Source organism: Scyliorhinus canicula, chromosome 6, assembly GCF_902713615.1.
Source record: "Scyliorhinus canicula chromosome 6, sScyCan1.1, whole genome shotgun sequence".
Taxonomy (NCBI): domain Eukaryota; kingdom Metazoa; phylum Chordata; class Chondrichthyes; order Carcharhiniformes; family Scyliorhinidae; genus Scyliorhinus; species Scyliorhinus canicula.
In genome coordinates this window covers 86,004,538-86,027,203 of record NC_052151.1, presented here as the reverse complement: position 1 = coordinate 86,027,203, position 22,666 = coordinate 86,004,538, and the positions used below count along the sequence as shown (strand labels likewise).

At 48.2% G+C, this 22,666-nt stretch overlaps 1 protein-coding gene across 3 annotated transcripts in view; it reads right to left on the bottom strand.

The window, feature by feature from the left end:
* Positions 1-627: 627 nt before the first annotated feature.
* The window catches only part of LOC119967287 (protein FAM162B-like), a 121,285-nt gene continuing 99,246 nt past the window's right edge, over positions 628-22,666 (bottom strand). For 2 of the 3 annotated variants that reach the window (XM_038799615.1, XM_038799613.1), the window contains exons 3-4: positions 7,471-7,579; positions 628-773 (exon numbers count right to left, since the gene is read on the bottom strand). In XM_038799615.1, the coding sequence (XP_038655543.1) occupies positions 654-773; positions 7,471-7,579 (229 nt within the window). In that variant the 3' untranslated portion in view covers positions 628-653. Of the gene's footprint in view, positions 774-2,086; positions 2,189-7,470; positions 7,580-22,666 lie in introns of all 3 variants that reach the window. The other variant, XM_038799614.1, reaches the window with a different exon arrangement.

Here is a 22,666-nt window from a genome sequence, read left to right as displayed (position 1 = left end):
GTGGCCCAGGGGGGAATCGACCCTGGGACCCTGGCGTCGTGAAGCAACAGTGCTAACCACTGTACTACCGTGCCAACAGCGGGATTCTCTATCCTTGCAGCCAGCCGATGGGGTTTCCCATTGTGGGCCACCCCATGCTGTCAGGAAACGTGCAAGCGGGGCAGAGGATCCAGCTGGTTGTCTTCACCCTTTGGTTATTTTGAAGAATAACTTTGAGCATGAGGCTGTTTAGCACAGGGCTAAATCGCTGGCTTTGAAAGCAGACCAAGGCAGGCCAGCAGCACGGTTCAATTCCCTAACAGCCTCCCTGAACAGGCACCGGAATGTGGCAACTAGGGGCTTTTCACAGTAACTTCATTTGAAGCCTACTTGTGACAATAAGCGATTTTCATTTCAGTTCATTTCAATTTTCATTTCATTAATATTGACAAACCATTTCAATATAAAATAATCCAGAAATGACAAACGGTCACATCCGTATATTGCTCCATTCATTTTTTTTAGCTTCTTTCTTTGCTTTTTATGCCATCTAGAACTGGTAGAGTATTATCTCCATGAGATGGAGAATTTAATCTTGGCTGGGTGAGTCTTTGTTTTGTGAAAACCTTCTGAGAGAGGGCTGAATGGTTTAGTTTCATGGCTTTTTATTTCAGTTATTGTGATTTGGAATCAGTAATTGCCATTGCAGCTGCTTGTTCGCGCAGAGCTTCTTCTTTCCATTTCGCCTTTTTTGCTCTATTCCAGCTGGTAAGTGATTCATGCCGTTCAGCAGCCTGGGGAATGCAAAAAATCCGGAATGAACTGAAAGTCCAATAATGCTGTTCAGATACTTTTGCTTATTTCAAGGATTCTCAATGGAAGGGTCTTTAACTCCAAAGTTTAATGGGGAAATGTACAGAAATGTGAGGTTATTCACTTTGCACTTTGGGAGAAAGAATGTAAAAATAAAATATTTTAAATAGTGAGAAACTATTAAGAATTTGAGTGTCGTGTGCAAGAATCGCAAAGGTAACGTGCAGGTACAACAGACAATTGGAAAAGCAAATGGTACTTTGGTCTTTATTACAAGGAAGTTTAGTATAAGGTCTGCCGAGGTCTGCCTCGAATACACAGGATGCAGGTCTTTGGTGAGATCCAGTCTGAAGTATTGTGTTCAGTTTTGATCTCTACCTAAGGAAGGATATGCTCGCCTTGGAGAGAGGGTGCTGTGAAAGTTCACTGGATTGATTGCTCATGAGAGGGTTGTCTTCTGAGGAGCAGGTAGAATACGTTTTTAACTCTTGAGTTTCAAAGAATGAGAGATGATCTCATTGAAACATAAGATTGAAAGAGGGCTTGATAGTAGATGCTGCAAGGCTATTTTCCCTTGATGAGAGAGTCTGAAACTAAAGGCATAGTCTGAGGTTGAGGGGGCAGCTCTTTTGGACTTTAGTCTTGTGAATCTTGAATTCTCTACCTTGGAAGGCTGTGTATGCTAATTTGAGTATATTGAAGGCTGAGATAGATAGAGGAAGATCTTTGATCTCTGAGGGAATAGAGAATATTAGGAGTTGAGGATCATATGCCTACTATTACTTGGATTCTGTTATGTTTATACATTGCTTGAAGTTGATATATTTTGGTCCATGCTGCCTTCCAATGACTCCACAAAATGCATTTGTAGGAAATTTCTTGTTCTGCTATTTTAACTGAGGCAGTAGCTCATTTATTTTCAATGGATTAACTCCTCCTAAAATCAAATATTTTAATTTTCTTTTCCAAAATATTTCAGCCTCGTTATTAATTATTAGTTCTGTTTATAGACACATTCTATACTAAAGGACATTAGTATATCAGTCCATTTTTTTTTACAACAAATTGACCATGGTTTCACACTACCTTCTCTGAGGGGGGGGGGGGGTGATTGAGTCGGGCCTGCTGCTTCCTAAGGTAGATTGGAGGCGGCCATGGAATTCAGCAAGTGCAGAGATGGGCTAGTTTGAAGCCCTGTCTCAGTTCTCAGCCTTGGGCCTAGTTTCATAAAAGACGTGGGCCCTCTAGCCCTCACACGCATGCCCACTCATGTCTCCATCCACTCCCAACTCACCTCCTACTCCATGCTACCTCCATGCCTGCTCATATCCCTTTGCTTCCTCAATACTTCAATATCGTCTCCATAGTCACTCATCCAGTATCTACTATGGGCCAACTTTATGAAGAGATGAAAATAAATTTTATGTAAGAGCTCCCACTGGATACAGGAAAAAAAATCTTCATTCGTGAAACCCATTTTAAGATTTTAAATTCCCTCAAAACACATTCAGTGGTCAATGTTTAAGGACAATTAATCTTTTGATAGCCTCTTAAAATGGTCAATCAATATGTGAATTCAGATCCTCTCTCCAGCTGAGGTGAGTGGTTTAGTGTTTTTTGATCCTCACCTGCATCCATAATGGGCTCGGATTTAATAATAGGAGAAATTTTAACAATTAAACTCCATTAAATGTTCAGGAGCAGATGGTAATGTTTTTTCAAAACTATACTAGTAACATTTCATTAACTCGTGACAGCTGTAGGTTTTTCTTTTTCATGTTTAAAGGGTTAAGGATTTAAATAATTTCAGATCATGACACTTAACAGACCTGTCAAAGTTCAAGAGTGTTTAAGTCTCCTCCATAAATTAATGAGGTTAAAGCCCTTAGAAAAGTGATAATGGGGTGTGTTTGAACTCACCATTAATTTCAAATGGCCCTGATGAGTTCAGGTTTCCCTCCCATTGGGCTACTATGGTACCTAGTTGTACAATTAACCTATTGCTAAAGTTGAATGTAATTGAGAGTGACAAATTGCTAATATTGTGCTGAACTGTCTTCCTTCATTCTGCCCTGTTTTTTTGAAACATAGTCGTATCCCTGGTGTCCAAGTCTTTTCACTTGTATGAGGTGGAAAACTACTTCCAAACGTCACTTTTAAATAGAAAATATTTTTGCAAATGTTTTATCAAGTTTTGAAAGTGTGTCCTCAAGGTATGACTGGCACAACACCACTAATTACTATCTCTCAATGTCCTAACACTTGTTTTTGCAACTGAGTGACCTACTGGGCTACATTCAGGTATTTGGATAATTGGAGCGCATTCTGGGGAAGGTGGGACCTGTACAAGCAGGACGGGTTGCATCTGAACCAGAGGGGCACCAATATCCTGGGGGGGAGGTTTTCTAGTACTCTTCGGGAGGGTTTAAACTAATTTGGCAGGGGAATGGGAACCGGATCTGTAGTCCAGCAATTAAGGTAGACGATAGTCAGGACGCCAAAGCACGTAGTGATGCAGTGGGGAAGGTAACAATGACAAAGGAGAGTACTTGCAGGCAAGGAGATGGGTTGAAGTGTGTATACTTTAATGCAAGAAGCATCAGGAATAAGGTGGGTGAACTTAATGCATGGATCGGTACTTGGGACTACGATGTGGTGGCCATCACGGAAACTTGGATAGAAGAGGGGCAGAAATGGTTGTTGGAGGTCCCTGGTTATAGATGTTTCAACAAGATTAGGGAGGATGGTAAAAGAGGTGGGGGGGGGGGGGGTGGCATTGTTAATTAGAGATAGTATAACAGCTGCAGAAAGGCAGTTCGAGGGGGATCTGCCTACTGAGGTAATATGGGTTGAAGTTAGAAATAGGAAAGGAGCAGTCACCTTGTTGGGAGTGTTCTATAGGCCCCCCAATAGCAGCAGAGATGTGGAGGAACAGATTGGGAAACAGATTCTGGAAAGGTGCAGAAGTCACAGGGTAGTAGTCATGGGCGACTTCAACTTCCCAAACATTGAGTGGAAACTCTTTAGATCAAATAGTTTGGATGGGGTAGTGTTTGTGCAGTGTGTCCAGGAAGCTTTTCTAACACAGTATGTAGATTGTCCGACCAGAGGGGAGGCCATATTGGATTTAGTACTTGGTAATGAACCAGGGCAGGTGATAGATTTGTTAGTGGGGGAGCATTTTGGAGGTAGTGACCACAATTCTGTGACTTTCACTTTAGTAATGGAGAGGGATAGGTGCGAGCAACAGGGCAAGGTTTATAATTGGGGGAAGGGTAAATACAATGCTGTCAGACAAGAATTGAAGTGCAGAAGTTGGGAACATAGGCTGTCAGGGAAGGACACAAGTGAAATGTGGAACTTGTTCAAGGATCAGGTACTGCGTGTCTTTGATATGTATGTCCCTGTCAGGCAGGGAAGAGATGGTCGAGTGAGGGAACCATGGTTGACAAGAGAGGTTGAATGTCTTGTTAAGAGGAAGAAGGAGACTTATGTAAGGCTGAAGAAACAAGGTTCAGACAGGGCGCTGGAGGGATACAAGATAGCCAGGAGGGAACTGAAGAAAGGGATTAGGAGAGCTAAGAGAGGGCATGAAAAATCTTTGGCGGGTAGGATCAAGGAAAACCCCAAGGCCTTTTACACATACGTGAGAAATATGAGAATGACTAGAGTGAGAGTAGGTCCGATTAAGGACAGTGGCGGGAGATTGTGTATTGAGTCTGAAGAGATAGGAGAGGTCTTGAACAAGTATTTTTCTTCAGTATTTACAAATGAGAGGGGCCATATTGTTGGAGAGGACAGCGTGAAGCAGACTGATAAGCTTGAGGAGATACTTGTCAGGAAGGAAGATGTGTTGCGCGTTTTGAAAAACTTGAGGATAGACAAGTCCCCCGGGCCTGACGGGATATATCCAAGGATTCTATGTGAAGCAAGAAATGAAATTGCAGAGCCGTTGGCAATGATCTTTTCGTCCTCGCTGTCAACAGGGGTGGTACCAGAGGATTGGAGAGTGGCGAATGTCGTGCCCCTGTTCAAAAAAGGGAATAGGGATAACCCTGGGAATTACAGGCCAGTTAGTCTTACTTCGGTGGTAGGCAAAGTAATGGAAAGGGTACTGAGGGATAGGATTTCTGAGCATCTGGAAAGGCATTGCTTGATTAGGGATAGTCAGCACGGATTTGTGAGGGGTAGGTCTTGCCTTACAAGTCTTATTGAATTCTTTGAGGAGGTGACCAAGCATGTGGATGAAGGTAAAGCAGTGGATGTAGTGTACATGGATTTTAGTAAGGCATTTGATAAGGTTCCCCATGGTAGGCTTATGCAGAAAGTAAGGAGGCATGGGATAGTGAGAAATTTGGCCAGTTGGATAACAAACTGGCTAACCGATAGAAGACAGAGAGTTGTGGTGGATGGCAAATATTCAGCCTGGAGCCCAGTTATCAGTGGCGTACCGCAGGGATCAGTTCTGGGTCCTCTGCTGTTTGTGATTTTCATTAACGACTTGGATGAGGGAGTTGAAGGGTGGGTCAGTAAATTTGCAGATGATACGAAGATTGGTGGAGTTGTGGATAGTGAGGAGGGCTGTTGTCGGCTTCAAAGAGACATAGATAGAATGCAGAGCTGGGCTGAGAAGTGGCAGATGGAGTTTAACCCTGACAAGTGTGAGGTTGTCCATTTTGGAAGGACAAATCTGAATGCGGAATACAGGGTTAATGGTAGGGTTCTTGGCAATGTGGAGGAGCAGAGAGATCTTGGGGTCTATGTTCATTGTTCTTTGAAAGTTGCCACTCAAGTGGATAGAGCTGTGAAGAAGGCCTATGGTGTGCTAGCGTTCATTAGCAGAGGGATTGAATTTAAGAGCCGTGAGGTGATGATGCAGCTGTACAAAACCTTGGTCAGGCCACATTTGGAGTACTGTGTGCAGTTCTGGTCACCTCATTTTAGGAAGGATGTGGAAGCTTTGGAAAAGGTGCAAAGGAGATTTACCATGATGTTGCCTGGAATGGAGAGTAGGTCATACGAGGAAAGGTTGAAGGAGCTAGGCCTTTTCTCATTAGAACGGAGAAGGATGAGGGGCGACTTGATAGAGGTTTATAAGATGATCAGGGGAATAGATAGAGTAGACAGTCAGAGACTTTTTCCCCGGGTGGAACACACCATTACAAGGGGACATAAATTTAAGATAAATGGTGGAAGATATAGAGGGGATGTCAGAGGTAGGTTCTTTACCCAGAGAGTAGTGGGGGCATGGAATGCACTGCCTGTGGTAGTAGTTGAGTCGGAAAATTTATGGACCTTCAAACGGCTATTGGATAGGTACTTGGATTAGGGTAGAATAAGGGAGTGTAGGTTAACTTCTTAAGGGCAGCACGGTAGCATTGTGGATAGCACAATTGCTTCACAGCTCCAGGGTCCCAAGTTCGATTTCGACTTGGGTCACTGTCTGTGTGGAGTCTGCACATCCTCCCCGTGACTGCGTGGGTTTCCTCCGGGTACTCCGGTTTCCTCCCACAGTCCAAAGATGTGCAGGTTGGGTGGATTGGCCATGACAAATTGTCCAAAATTCTATGATTAACCTAGGACAAAAGTTCGGCGCAACATCGTGGGCCGAAGGGCCTGTTCTGTGCTGTATTTCTCTATCTCTATCTATTAGTGCTCATGAAGATTCAGCAGCGCAGCACAATTATTCTGAGTTGCATAAAGTCCAGACCTAGATCTGGAGGATTTTTGTGAATCCGTTGAGTTTTTACAACAATCTGGCAGCTTTTGTTGTCAATGTTTCTGGTGCCAGACGTAGGAATACCAAATTTATGAAATTTGATTTTGCAATTTTTTAGTATTGTGTGCAGTTCTGGTCACCTCATTATAGGAAGGATGTGGAAGCATTGGAAAGGGAGCAAAGGCGATTTACAAGGATGCTGCCTGGATTGGAGGGTAGGTCTTATGAGGAAAGGTTGAGGGAGCTAGGGCTTTTCTCGTTGCAGCGGAGGAGGATGAAAGGTGATTTAATTGTGGTGTATAAGATGATGAGGGGGATATATAGAGTGGACGTTCAGCGACTTTTTCCTCGGGTGGATGTAGCTGTTACAAGGGGGCATAATTATAAGGTTCAGGGTGGGAGATATAGGAGGGATGTCAGAGGTGGGGCGTGGAACGCACTCCCAGCTACGGTAGTGGAGTTGGACACTTTAGGAACTTTCAAGCGGTTATTGAATAGGCATATGGAGTGCACTAGAATGATTGATTGATCTTAGTTTCAGACTAGTTCAGCACAACATTGTGGGTCGAAGGGCCTGTACTGTGTTGCACAGTTCTATGTTCTATAGTTTGCCAAGGCGAGATTTAAGCTCATGAATTTGGGGTTTGGTGCATTACTACCTCATCACTCTATCTATCTTCATATTGGAGGACTGAAGAAAATCTCACCAGAATTATGTACGTTAGCAATTGATGTATTCAGAGGGAATTAGAAAATTATCTGAAAAGAAAGAATGTGCAGAGGTACAGGGAGGTGGGAGAATGGCACACGGTAAATTGCTCAAGAGCTGATTGACTCCATGTGCAGAATAACCTTATTCTGTACTGTAACAACTGAGATTTGGTGATTCGCAAATTTTACAAATGTCCAGATACAGTTTTACTTCCATAGTTTGTTGTGAAATAATACTTATAAGATACCTGTTTTCCAGATGCAATCATTGCAAAGCAGGCCACAATAGTCAAACCAATCATGATGTAGCAGGTTTTGACGCGTGCCTTGTTTCTTGCTGCATTCAGCATTTCAAACCTGACAACAGCAAAGGCAAAAAATCAAATTGAGACATTTAGTTACATTTTGCTGCAACATGTACTGCAGCATCTTGCCAAAGTTGCTTAAACAGCCCTTACCTCACCAAGTTATCTTCTCCCAAAAAGAACATGAGCAGCATGAGTAACAACATCATTTCCAAATTTTTCTCAAAACTATTTTTGTTCTTACTTGGACATTCAGCGCCATTTCTTCATTTTCACGGAATCAGGATCCTGGAATTTGAAACCACTACCATTGTAGGAAAACTATTACAGCAAAGCCTGTAGGAGAAGACCTAAGAGAGGTAGTGAATGGCAATAAAATGCAACCTTGCTCGCACTGCAAGAAATCAATTGCTAGTGTACTAGGAGTTTATGACTAATTTCAATAAGCTTGTTTCTTCCTTTTTCTGTTTTACCTACGCATTGGTTTTGAGTGCTTGACAAAGTAGAATGTCTGCATTACATGACATACGTTTGTAATGGTTACGACAAATATAGGCTCCTTAATGCGTAAGGCTGTAAATGGCTGAGCCATACAAGCCATACGCATGCTAGGTTTCATCTCTGGTCTAATCTGACTTCGTTGATTTCAGTCAGAGCAGTAGAAACACTATAACTGACCCAAATGTGCCACATTAGGAAGGGGGAAATGGGAGAGTGCTCCCATTCCGGATTGTCCTCTACTGATGCTTGCTCAAAGATGTACATGCTTAATAAGGACAAGCATGAGCTGGCCATTTTTGCTGCTATAGGTGAGATTAAGATACTGGGAACTAAGTGACAGGGCTATTCAATGTTTAGAAAGGACAGACCGAAGGAAAAGGTGGGGTGGAGTTGCATTGTTGGCTATGATGATATGAGGCATGAGAGTCTATGGTGGACTGTGAAATATTACAGAAAAGAAGGACAGTAGTCAGACATTCAAGGAACGAATAGGTGAACTCCAAAAGTTGTTTATTTATATTTGGTGCAAGTAGAAAGGGAACTGTGGCCAAACCATGGCCTAGAAGGGAAATTAGAGATAGTATTAGATTCAAAGAGGAGGCATACAAATTAGCAAGAAAAAGCAATAGACCATGAGGATTGAGAACAGTTTAAAATTCAGCAAAAGCAAACCAAGGGATTGATTAAGGAGAAAATACACTCAAAATAAATTAGTGTGGAACATAAAAACTGACTGCAAAAGTTTCTATACATATGTGAAGAAAAATAGATTGATAAAAATGAATGTGGGCCCATTACAGTCAAAAATGGGGGAATACGGCTTCCGGTGGTGCATGCAAATGAAGCGGTTGCATTGGTGAGAGACTCCCGCCAGTCCGAGACATTTTGGCGGTTTCTATAGGTTTCCCCATTGTTTTGCTGATCGGGATTTCTTCTGCTGTAGGGGCCTGAGGACGGGCGGCGGGTTGGGCTGCGTGGGAGGCCCATGGACGGAGGAGCAGGGACATTGAGCCCGAAGTGAGTGGCGGGGGAGGAGCTTGGCCTGAGGTGAGGCCCGAATCCAGGATGAATGTAGAGGGGGAACAGTGCACATCGGGTGGCCCCACCCCCTGCTGAAAATGAATGTTTGGGATGTTTGAAGTCTGGTCCCAGGGGAAGACTTTTTTTTTTTAAAATTTGATTTTTGAATTTTCTTTTAAATTTTTATTAATTTTTTTTCATTATTATTTACTTATTCTTCTTATTTATTTATTTTAAGATTGAAGGAAAAAAATACTAAGCAGTTAAGGGATGCCAAAAACAGCTGTGAAAAAGGGATCAAACGCAGGTTCGCCGTCGAATGAGAAGACCAGTAAAAGCGGTGACAAGATGGCAGATGCCGGACCGCGTGATGGGGCCGCACAACTTACAGTGGAAAGGATGGTTGAGGTGATGGCTGTGGAGCTGGAGAAGCAGTTTGCGAGGCACATGGAGGCGTTTAGGAAGATGATGGTCGCACTGAGATTATTGGTGGAGGAGGCAATTGCCCCAGTGAGGGTGGATGTGGCAAGACATCAGCCGAGATGAAGGTAAAAAGATGAAGGAAGTGCAGGGGGCCGTGTCTCAGCACAGCGACCAGCTCACCTCGATGGGGGAAGAGCTGTGGAGGGTGGTGGAGGTCAACAGTGGACTCCGAGCAAAGCTCGAGGACTTGGAGAACTGGTCGAGGCTGCACAATCTGAGAATTGTGGACTTGCCCGAAGGGTCAGAGGGCTGAAGGCCAACAGGGGACCTAGCTAAGATGCTGGCGGAGTTGATGAGGAAGGGTGAATGATGGCCCCTCCCGGTATGAACTGGACCGAGCTCATCGGTCGTTAAGGCTGAAGCCCAAAGTAAAGGAGCCGCCGAGAGCAGCAATTATCTGCTTCCAGAAATATCCACATGAAGGAGAAGGGGTTAAGCTGGGCAAAGCAGAAGAGGAGGTGCAGTGGGATGATGCTAGGATTTACCAGGACTTTGGCGGTGGAATTGGTGAAGAGACGAGTGGCGTTCAGCTGAGTCAAGGCGGCACTGTACAAAAAGGGACTGCGATTTGGTATGGTATACCCGGCCAAGTTGAGGGTGACTTACAACGCCAGAGATTTTTATTTTGTAACGGTGGAGGTGGCTGAGGCGTTCACGAAGGCAGAAGGCTTGGGAAAGAAGTGAGGAGTGGAGTTGGAAGAGAGATCGTGGACTGTGATTGGGGTGCTGGAAAATGTATAAATGTTATAACTTTCTTTTCACTGACCTGTATATTAACTTGCTTGACTTCATATTGTTAAAGAGTTTAAGTTTTTGTTTGGTTTGATTGGCTCTTTTGTTCCCTTTTTTTAGTTGAAAGGAAAAAAATGAAATGAAAATCGCTTATTGTCACAAGTAGGCTTCAAATGAAGTTACTGTGAAAAGCCCCTAGTCGCCACATTCTGGCACCTGTTCGGGGAGGAGGGTACGGGAATTGAACCGTGCTGCTGGCCTGCTTTAAAAGCCAGCTCTTGAGCCCTGTGCTAATAGTTACATGTTATTTTATTGAATTGTCTGGGTTAGATTGCTTTTCTTTTTCTTTTGGGATTAGGTGGGAGGGGACAGTATGCCTTGGGAGGGGGAGGCACCCGCGCTGGCTAAGTCGCCTAGTGAATGGAGGTGAGGTGAGAGGAAAGCTTGCGGACATTAGAGCCTGGTTAGCAGTTTTTGCTGAACCTACGAGGTGAGTAAGTGGGGGGGGGGGGGGGGGGGGGGGGGGGGGGGGGGGGGGGGGGTGAAGATCGATACTGGGTGAGATTCTTTTGAGGGGAAGTGCACGGGGATTCTGGGAAGGGGTTCTATATTAATAATGGACAGGGACAGACCAGGCTCATGGGGCAGGGCCCGGTGGTTTGATGATGGCAGATAATAAAGGGGGAGGGGGGTGAGAGGTGAGAGACCCCCAGTTAGGATAGTCAGGAGGTCAAGGGTGCTTGCTCATCTTAAAAGTTTGAAGGCCGATGTAGCAATGCTGTAGGAGACTCACTTGAGGGTGACGGACCAGGTGAGACTTAAAAAGGGTTGGGTTCATCAGGTGTTTCACTCTAGATTTGACTGAAGGGCTCAAGGGTTAGCAGTAATGGTCAGTAAAAGGGTACGGTTCCAGATGGAGAAGGAGGTTGCAGATCAGGGGGGTAGGTATGTGATTGTGACAGGGGCACTGGAAGAGGGGACGGTGGGGGGGGGGGGGGGGGGGGCTAGTGGTGCTGCTAAGTGTATATCGTTCCAACTGGGACGATGTGGGATTCGCGAAGAAGGTGTGTGGGGCCATCCCCGACTTTGACACACACACAAACTGATAGTGGGGGGGAGACTGAAACTTGGTGCAGGAGCCAAGTTTGAACAGGTCACGGCCGTGCTCGCTGGTCCCATCAAGGGGTGCAAAGGCGCTTGCTGGGCTAATGGTGGAAACCCTTGGAGGTTTCTGCACCTGAGGGAGCGGGAGTACTCGCTTTTCTCAGCTGTCCATAAGGTGTTCTCGCGGATCGTCTTTTTCATGGTGGGGAAGGCACTGCTAGCTGGGATTAAAGGGTCGGAGTACTCGGTAATTGCAATGTCAGATCATGCTCTGCTTTGGGTGGATATGGTACTGGAGAAGGGGGTGGTACAGAGACCCGGGTGGAAGTTAAATGTGGGATGTTGGGGGGACCGAGGGGTAGGTGTCGAAGGCAGTTGTCTAGGAGGCTTTAAAGGCGGTGGTGAGGGATGAGGTGATCTAGTTCATGGCTAAGCTAGACAAAGCGGAGATGTTGTAGCATCAGAGGGTAATAGATGAGATGCTGGAGGTAGACAGGAGTTATGTAGAAGATGGGGACCCAGCCAAGTTGAAAAGAGGAACTCCAGCTTTGACCGACTATCTACCAGGAAGGCATTAAGCCAATTGAGGCGAGCAAGGGGTTCAGTTTACAAGCATGGAGAGAAGGCAGGGCATATGTTGGCGGGTCAGCTCCGTAGGGAGGCTGCGGCAAGGGAAATTGTCCAGGTGCGGGACAGGACAGGGAAGGTGGTGGTAGCTCCAGATCAGATTAACAAGGTCTTTAAGGAATTCTATGAGAGGTTGTACAGGTCAGAGCCACCTGGGGGAGGCCAGGAGATGCAGGAATTTCTAGATGGGTTGGAGTACCCGAGGCTAGGGGAGGGGGACAGGGCTACATTAGAAGGAGCGATAGGGGAGCAGGAGATGAAAGATGCGATTTGGAGGATGCAGTCGGGGAAGGTGGTAGGGCCGGATGGGTTCCTGGTGGAATAGTATAAAAAATTCAAAAATAAGTTGGTACCGCTGATGGTGGGGATGTTTGAGGAGGCGATAGGAAAGGGGGTGTTACCACAAACCTTGGGGCAGGCATCGCTTTCCCTGTTACTTAAGAAATATAAGGATCCGACGCAGTGTGGATCGTATAGGTCCACATCACTTTTAAACGTGGACGTAAAGATATTGGCGAAGGTACTAACAGGTAGGCTGGAGAAGTGCCTCCCAATAGGTGAAGGTCAGACAGGGTTTGTGAGAGGGAGGTAGCTCTTTTCGAACATTAGGAGGGTATTGAACGCGGTTATGATACCGGCAGAGGGGAAGGAAACAGAGGTGGTTGTGACATTGGACGCCAAGAAAGCATTTGACCGGGTAGAATGGGGGTACTTGATGGCAGTTCTGGAGCAGTTCGGAATTGGACCCAGATTTGTGGACTGGGTAAAGCTATTATATAGGAGCCGAGGGTGAGTGTCCACACAAATAACATCAGCTCAGAATACTTTCCACTCCACTGTGGGACTGGGCAGGGATGTCCTGTGTCCCCCCCCCCCCCCCCTGCTGCGTGCACTCTCGATTGAGCCATTGGGGGTATGGAAAGGGGGAGATAGAGCATAGGGTGTCCTTGTATGCTGATGACTTATTATTATATGTGTCGGAACCGAGTATGTCACTGGGGGGAATACTGGAGCTGTTTCGGGTGTTTGGGTCCTTCTTGGGGTACAAATGAAATCTAGATGAGTGAATAATTTGTGGGGGGGGGGTGTTGCTGCTGCCATTCAGTAGGGCAGGACTCATTTTAGATACCTGGGGGTGCAGGTTGTTCGGGTTTGGGGGGGGACGGGGCTCCGCAGGTACAACATTTTTAGTTTGGTGGGGAGAGTGAAAGCTGATCTGGCAAGTTGGGATGGTCTCCCTCTGTCACTGGCGGGTCAGGTACAGGCGGTTGAAATGAATGTGCTGCACATTTTAGAGAGATTGAAGGGATGATTACCTCATTCATATGGGGAGGGAAGGTGGCCAGAGTTAGAAAGGTGCTGCAACAGAGAAGAAGGAAGGTTTGGGGTTGACTCCCGGATGTGACCATCAATTTACTCGAGACACGATAGGAAGTAAACTGTGGTTTTAATAGACTTACAACTGAGCCTGCCTGCGACCAGAAGAACTCAGAGCAGACTAGCAAGGCTGCAGCACTCTATACTTCTGGCAGTGGCCGAGGGTGGAGCCCTGTACAAGCTCCTCATCTCCCCCTGTGGCCAGAGCTGCGCAACGGCTCACAGACAAAGCCCACAAGGACACAATGCTATACAGTGTGAATTCCCTGATGTACATTCACCCCCTGTAAAATAATCAAGTCCGGCGGGGGTGACGGGTCTACGGGTTGAGCCAGTCCGGTGGCCGACTCATCCTTTGGGATCGGCGGAGCACCGTGGTTGCAGCCTCTTTGGGTAGCTGGGTGGTGACGGGCGGTGTGGATCTGAGGGTAGACTCCGGGGGTGGTTCGGTCCAAGCTTCATTCCTGACCGTGCGACGGGCGAAAGGGGGGTGCAGGAAACCTATAGGCGTGGGCGCGCAGGGCGTGGGGGGGGGGGGGTCGGGTGGGGTGTAGTGTGAGGGGTACCTCGGCGGTGGTAGTGGTGGATCCTGCAGGCGCCAGGTCCCGGAGGGAAACGGTGTCCTGACGGCCGTCGGGGTGTTCAATAAAGGCGTAGAGTGGGGTTTGAGTGTAACAGTAATACCCTTTCTACTAGTGGGCCCGTTTTATGTGTGCGGACGTGCTTCCGGAGGAACTGGGCTCGGTGTCCTCAACCAAGATGGGAGCGAAGTCCCTGTGGTAGTGCCCCTAAGGAAAACAAATAATCGCTCGTGAGGGGTCTGGTTAGTGGCAGTGCACAGGAGGGACCTAATTGCATGGAGCGCGTCGGGGAGGACCTCCTGCCAGTGGGAGGTCGGGAGATTCCTGGACTGTAGGGTCAGTACAACGGTCTTCCAGACCATCGCGTTCTCCCTCTCCACCTGCCCGTTCCCCCTGGGGTTATAGCTGGTAGTCCTGCTCGAAGTGATGCCCTTGTCGAGCAGGTACTGACGCAGCTCGTCGCTCATGAAGGATGAACCCCTGTCGCTGTGTACGTAGCTGGGGAACCCGAACAGGGTGAAGACACTGTGCAGGGCTCTGATGACTGTGTGGGAGGTCATATCGGGGCACGGGATAGCAAAGGGGAAGTGGGAGAATTCGTCCATGACATTGAGAAAGTACATATTTCGATTGGTCGAGGGGCGTGGCCCATTGAAATCGATGCTCAGGCGATCAAAGGGCCAGGAAGCTTTTACCAGGTGGGCCTTGTCTGGTCTATAGAAGTGTGGTTGGCACTCCGCGCTGATCGGGCAATCCCTGGTGATGGCTTTTACCTCCTCGGTGGAGAAAGGCAGATTTCGGGCTTTGATGTAGTGGGCGAGCCGGGTGACCCCCAGGTGGCAGAGGTCATTGTGGATTGCCTTTACGCGGTCGTCTTGCGCCGCGGGACAGGGCATCTGGGGCTCTTTGAGCTTCCCCGGTTGATATATGATGTCATAGTTATAGGTGGAGAGTTCGATCCTCCACCTCAAGATTTTATTGTTTTTTATTTTGCCCCTTTGTGAGTTGTCGGACATGAAGGCAACCGATCTCTGGTCGGCGATGAGGGTGAACCTCCTACCTGCGAGGTAGTGCCTCCAGTGCCGTACGGCTTCCACAATGGCTTGAGCTTCTTTTTCGACTGAGGAGTGTCGAAGTTCCGAAGCGGAGAGAGTTTGGGAGAAGAAAGCTACTGGTCTCCCTGCCTGATTCAGAGTGGCGGCGAGAGTGACCTTTGAGGCGTCGCTCTCCACCTGAAAGGGGACGGATTCATCCACCGCCCGCATGGCGGCTTTGGCGATGTCCTCCTTGATGCAGTTGAAGGCCTGGCGGGCCTCTGCTGACAGTGAGAAGAGTGTGGTCTTAAATAGTGGGTGGGCTTTGTCCGCATACTGGGGGACCCACTGGGCGTAATAAGAGAAGAATCCCAGGCACCTCTTGAGGGCCCTGGGACATAGCCGAGGATGGCTAGCCTGGTAGTGCGGAAAACACATTTCTCCTTATTGTCGGTGAGATTGAGTTTCTGGGCGGTTTAGAGAAATCGGTGAAGATTGGCATCGTGGTCCTGCTGGTCATGGCCGCAGATGGGGACGTTATCCAGATACGGAAACGTGGCCCGCAGCCCATACTGGTCCACCATTCGGTCCATTGCTCGTTGGAAAACCGAGACCCCATTTGTGACGCCAAAGGGGACCCAGAGGAAATGGAAGAGGCGGCCATCTGCCTCGAACGCCTTGTAGTGGCGGTCCTCTGGGCGGATTGGGAGCTGGTGGTAAGCAGACTTCAGATCCACCGTGGAGAAGATGCGGTACTGGGCGATCTGGTTGACCATGTCTGCAATTCTGGGGAGGGGGTACGCATCGAGGTGTGTGAACCGGTTAATCGTTTGGCTGTAATCAACCACCATCCGGAACTTTTCCCCGGTCTTGACGACCACCACCTGAGCTCTCCAGGGGCTATTACTGGCCTCTATGACTCCCTCACGTAGGAGCTGCTGGACTTCGGCTCTAATTAATACTCTGTCCTGCAGGCTGTACCGCCTGCTGCGAGTGGCTACTGGTTTACAGTTAGCCGTTAGGTTAGCGAAGAGTGGAGGGGGTCAATTTTTAGAGTCGCTAAGCTACATATAGTGAGAGGAGGTAGGGGTCTGCCGAAGCTCAGTGTGAGGCTCCTGAGGTTACATTGAAAGTCAAGCCCGAGTAAGAGTGGGGCGCAGAGGTCGGGAAGTACGTACAGCTGGAAATTAGAGTAGCTGGCGCCCTGTATCGTTACGGTCGCAACGGTACGCCCTTGTATTTGGACCGAGTGCGGGCCCGAGGTGAGGGAGATAGTTTGCCATGCAGGGAACATAGGGAGCGAACAGCGTCTTGCCAGGTCAGGATGTACGAAGCTCTCGGTGCTCCCGGAGTTGAAGAGGCACGGTGTCTTGCATCCGTTGACTTGAACAGACATCATCGAGCTCCTGAGGTGCTTTGGACGCGACTGGTCCAAAGTGACTGCTTTGAATTGCGGGTAGTCGGTGGCTCGATCAGCAGTGTTGGAGTGACCCCGTGATGACTGTCCGCGGAGGTCGTAGTCGTCGAGGTGAACTTCGGGTGATGGCCACGATGGTGGCCCCCATTGACCGCACATGGCGGGCGATGAAGAAGATGGAATCCACGATGGCCGCCCCCGTGGATCGCACATGGCGGGCGGCGAGGAAGATGGTGCCCAAGATGGCGGCCCCCATGACCCGCACATGGCCGGCCACGTGTGGGAGGATTGCCAAGATGGCGGCCCCCATGAGTTGCACATGTCGGGCGGAGACGGAGTCAGCAGACACGCTGCAACATTACGGGGTCTGCGGGCCTGCACGTTGGGGGAGCGATTGCTCTGGACTGCGGGGGAGTTAGAGGGTTTTGATTTCGACAGGCATACTTTGGTATAATGTCCTTTTCGACCGCAGCTGCTGCAGGTCACGTTGCGAGCCGGGCAGTGCTGCCGTGGGTGTTGGGGCTGACCGCAAAAATGGCATGCTGGCGCTCCATAGTGGGTGGGTGGCCGTGCGGCGCAAGCCTGGGGCAGTTGCTGGTCGGGGGTCCACGATGGGGTCGCTTGGTCTGCGGGGAATGAGTTGAGACTTTGAAACGCAACCTCCATTGAGGTTGCTAGCGCTACCGTGTCCTCCAAGTTGTGGGCACCTTTTTCGAGTAGTCGATGGCGCACATAATTAGACCGGACCCCTGCGACGTACACATCACGGACAGCGAGTTCCATATGCTGGGAGGCAGTTACAGCCTGAAAGTTACATTCCCGTGCAAGGGCTTTTAAATCGCGCAAGTAGTCCTCTAGCGACTCTGCGGGGCGCTGGCGGCAGGTAGCGAAAATGTGCCGCGCGTAGACCTCGTTTACAGGCCGCACGTATAATCGGTCGAGCATAGCGAGGGCCTCTGTGTACGAGTCTGTACTGTTGAGTTGCGTAGAGATGCGATGGCTCACCCGTGCGTGCAGGAGGCTGAGTTTCTGCTCATCTGTAGTCGATGCAGCCAGACCTTGAAGCACCGAAGCCAGTGTAGAAAGATTTCCTTCGCCTCTGCAGCCTGCGGGTCGAGTTCTAGTCGATCAGGTTTGAGGGCTGACTCCATAGTAGTTTTCTTAAGTCTATTAAATTGATGTGACCATCAATTTACTCGAGACACGATAGGAAGTAAACTGTGGTTTTAATAGCCTTACAACTGAGCCTGCCTGCGACCAGAAGAACTGAGGGCAGACTCGCAAGGCTGCAGCACTTTATACTTCAGGTAGTGGGAGGGGCCATGGGTAGAGCCGAGGGTGGAGCCCTGTACAAGCTCCTCATCTTCCCCTGTGGGCAGAGCCGCGCAACGGCTCACAGACAGAGCCCACAGGGACACAATGCTATACAGTGTGAATTACATGATGTACATTCACCACACTCCCAATGGGTCAGAATGGAGGAGAGTTTGTGTTGGGGCGTCAGGATTGAAGGCGCTAGCAACAGGGCCGCTCCTGACGGCCCCGGGGAGATACTCTGGGAATTCGGTAGTAATAGCTTCGCTGAGAATTTGGAGGCAGTTTGGCCACCACTTCGGGTTGGAGGCAGGGTCAAGGGAAATGCCGATTAGGGGGAACCATAGATTTGAGCCAGGGAAATGGGATGGAAATTTTTGGAAATGGGAGGAGAAAGGAATTAAGACACTAAAAGATTTTTTTCTTGGTGGTCGGTTTGCAGGATTGAAGGAACTGGGAGCGAAGTTTGGGCTGGAACAGGGGGAAATATTTAGATACATGCAGGTTCGAGACTTTTCCAGAAAGGAGATAGAGAGCTTTCCATAGAGCTGGCTTCCACGTTACTGGAGGAGGTGCCGACGGCAGGGGGGACTAGAGAAGGGGTAGTATCGGTGTTTTACAGGGCTATTTTGGAAGAGGAGAAGGCACCTTTGGAGGGGATCAAGGCAAAGTGGGAGGAAGAGTTGGGAGAGGGTATGGAGGGGAGGGGTTCTGTTGTGAGGCGCTCCGGAGGGTGAATGCTTCCACCTCGCGTGCGAGGTTGGGGCTGATACAGCTGAAGGTGGTATACAGAGCACACCTCACAAGCGTGAGGATGAGCCGACTCTTTGAAGGGGTAGAAGATGTGTGAATCTTCCGGGAGGAGCCTGCAAATCACGTTCATATGTTTTGGTCCTGTCCCAAGCTGGAGGATTACTGGAAGGTGGCTTTTCAGGTCATCTCTAAAGTGGTGCACGTGAAACTGGACCTGGGCCCCCGGGTGGCCATATTCGGGGTGTCGGACCAGCCGGGGTTGGAAACGGGTGTGGAGACAGATGTTGCAGCCTTCGCCTTGTTGATCGCCCAAAGGTGGATCCTGTTAGGGTGGAGACCAACCTCTCCACGCTGTGTCCTGGCGTGGCGGGGGGGACCTGCTGGAATTTTTGACTCTTGGGAATGTCAAATTTGAACTGAGGAAAAGGATGGAGGGGTTCTACAATTCATGGGCGTTATTCATTATGCACTTTTGAAAATTGGATTGCATCGAACATTAGGGGGGGCAGGGGGTTGGGGGGGGGGGGAGGGGGACTGGCTGTATGTGTTAATGGTGACTATGGGTGATTCCTGATTCCTTTTTGTCATTCGTTTATGTTAATATGTGGGCTAATATTTGGGGGTTTGGTGGGAGGATGGAATCGTTGTTATTGATATAGGGATTGACATATTTGTTACTGATTGTTGTTTATTGTTAGGTGTAATTTTGGGAGAAAATGTGAAAAAGAATTTTAAAACATTTTTTTTTAAATGGGGGAATGCTTGCTTTCGATCCTGGCCCCCGGTCACTGTCCATGTGGAGTTTGCACATTCTCCCTCTGTTTGCATGGGTCTCACCCCCAAAGCCCAAAAGATATGCAGGCTAGGTGGGGCCACACTAAATTGCCCACTGATTGGGAAAAAAAGAATTGGTTACTCTTAATTTAAAAAAAAGAAACAGGGGAATTCATGCCAGGAAACAAAGAAATGGCTGAGGAACTAAATTTGTACTTTGCTTCTGTATTCACAAAGGAAGACATGAATAATGTACCGGAAGTTCTGAGAAACACAACTTTGTGAGGAGCTGAAGGAAATTTGTATTAGTAGTTGTCATAATATCCACTCATGTACATCATGAGATGCAGACTGGCAGTGATTGACACACAGGATAACCAATGAACACACACGACACAGAACAACCAATCACCAGACAGGACACCACCACTATGAAGCCCACAGGGCGTTCAGACTCTCCCTCTCTCACAGGACACGGCCAGGGAGATAGTCGCAGTGCACAGGCCGATGAACATCATCACCATGTGGTAGAGAGCTAGTCTGGTCAAGCCAGTAGGAGGTTATCAGTTAGGTTAATAGAGTGTCAATCCACAGCAGATTATGTACAGCAATCAGCAGGTTCAATAAAACAGTGATGGACCATCTCCTATGTCGGAAGCCTGTTCCTCACATCCAGTCGATGTTAGACCAACACAGATAACACATCAGTAGTGGAATGGTTTGGGGGAAATTAATGGAATTTAAGGTGGATAAATGTCCAAGGCCTGTTAATCTTCATCCCAGAGTACTTAAGGAAGGAGCCCTAGAAATAGTAAATCCATTAATGGTTATTTTCCAAAATTCTTTGGGCTCTAGAATGATTCCTACAGATTGGAGGATAGCTAACATACCTCCACTATTCAAAAGGGGAGGTAGAAAGAAAACCAGGAATTATAGACCAGTGAGCCTATCGTCGGTAGTAAGGATGTTGTCAAGGATTTCATAGCACAGCATTTGGAAAGCAGTGGTATAATAAGACCAAGTCAACGTGGATTTGCGAAAGGGAAATCATGCTTAACAAATTTACTAGGTTTTTTGATTTGTGAGGCAGCAGTGGAATCACCGCGCCACCATGCTGCCTATTAGAATTCTTTGAACATGTAACTTGTCGAGATTTGTTTTTACATTTTTCCAATTAAGGGACAATTTTGCATGGCCAATCCACCTACCCTGCTCATCTTTGGGTTGTGTGGGACAGATACACGCAGACAAGGGGGGAATGCACAAACTCCATACGGACAGTGATCCGGGGACCAGGATCAAACCCAGGTCCTTGGCGCTGTGAGGCAGCAGCGCTAACCACTGATAACTAGTTCTCTGGTTATTGAGGAGTCGAATGCGAGACCAACAGTCTCTCAGAGGTGGGATGGTTGGTGGTTTGAGGAGGGGGTAGGGGGTTGTGCGCTGGTTGCACATGTTCCTTTCACTGTCTATGCTCTCTGCGATGAAACTCTTGTGTTCAGCTCCTACCCGGATGTTTGTCCACTTTGGGCAGTCCTGGGCCCGGGATTCCCAGTTGTCAGTGATTCCCAGGTTGTACTTTCTCAATGAACCTTTGAGAGTGTCCTTGAAGCGTTTCCTCTGACCTGGGACAGAAACTCTGAGTAAAATGCTTATTTCGGGAGTCTTGTGTCAGGCACATGGGCAATGTGGCCCGCATAGCAGAGCTGAATGAGTGAGGTTAATGCTTCAATGGTGGGTATGTTGGCCTGAGCGAGGACACTGACATTTGGGCATAGGATCTTGCAGAGACAGCGTTGCTAGTACTTCTCCAGGGTTGAAGTACCTGCAGTACACAGTCCACGTCTCTGAGCCATCTAGGTTGGCAGGTATCACTACTGCTCTGTAGACTATGAGATTGGTGCTGGGTCTGTGGTCTTCGTCTTCAAACATTCACTTCCTCAGGTGACCAAAGGCTGCGCTGGCTCACAGATAATAATGTTGAACATCCAGCAGAGCGGAGCTGCTGATTGGCTGTTGTGGGGAAAATTTGCATCAGTGCATTGCGGTCACTGCATCCAGAACTTGTACCTGAGCAAGACACCCTCCATGTTCAAGTGAAGGCAAGCATCCAGCAGAGGGCAGTAGAGCGGAGCTGCTGATTGGCTGTTGCGGGGAAAATTTGCATCAGTGCATTGCGGTCACCGTATCCTGAAGGTGGTTTGTGGAGGAGCTGTTGTCAAGTGACAGAAGGGGAGTCATTTTTTAAAAAAAATTACTGTTGGAAGTTTCCAGCTAAATCCGGTCAGAGTGAGGACAGAGTGACTGCTGGGTAAGTAGTAAAGGTTTAAATTGTTTGCGCGGGCCCATAACAGCTGATTGCTGTTCTTGTGAGGGGCGCAGTGGTTGCTGGTTAAGTGTTTAATTTTTACCTGTATTTATGTTGGGAAGTTCCTAAACCCTAGACACTACACTTGTAGTGTCCCCCACCCTTCCACCTCCTTTAACCTAAAGGGTAGAATGAATAACAGGTAAGCTCTTTCTTTCCTTTTCTTTTTTTTTAATCTAAAGGGGATGCCAGGGAAGGCAGTGCAATGTTCTTCCTGCAGAATGTTTGAGGTGAGGGAAGTGTCAGTGTCCCTGCTGATTTCACCTATGGGAAGTGCACCCATCTCCAGCTCCTCAGAAACCGCATTAGGGAACTGGAGCTGGAGCTGGATGAACTTTGGATCATTCGGGAGGCAGAGGTGGTCATAGATAGTAGCTTCAGGGATGTAGTTACTTTGAAGAATCAAGATAGATAGGTGACAGTGAGGGGGGCTGGGAGGAAGCAGTCAGTGCAGGGATAAGAACATAAGAACATAACAATCCTCTGTGGTCGTTCCCCTCAGTAACAAGCATACCGTTTTGGATACTGTTGAGGGGGAGGACCTACCAGGGGTAAGCCACGGTGAACGGATCTCCAGCACTGAGTCCGTCCCTGTGGTTCAGAAGGGAAGGAGGGAGAGCAGGAGAGCAATAGTTATTGGGGACTCGATAGTTAGAGGGACAGACAGACGGTTCTGTGGCAGAGAAAGAGACTCACGGATGGTATGTTGACTCCCGGGTGCCAGGGTCCATGACGTCTCAGACCGTGTTTTCAGAATCCTCAAAGGGGGAGGGGGAACAGTCACAAGACGTGGTACACATTTGTATCAATGACATAGGAAAGAGAAGGGGATTTAAAACAGGAATTTAGGGAGGTAGGGTGGAAGCTGTGGGCCAGGACAAACCATGTTGTCATCTCTGGTTTGTTGCCGATGCCACGTGCTAGTGAGGTAAGGAACAGGGAGAGAGTGCAGATAAACACATGGCTGCAGGGATGGTGTAGGAGGGAGGGTTTCAGTTATGTGGATAATTGGAGCACATTCTGGGGAAGGTGGGACCTGTACAGACAGGACGGT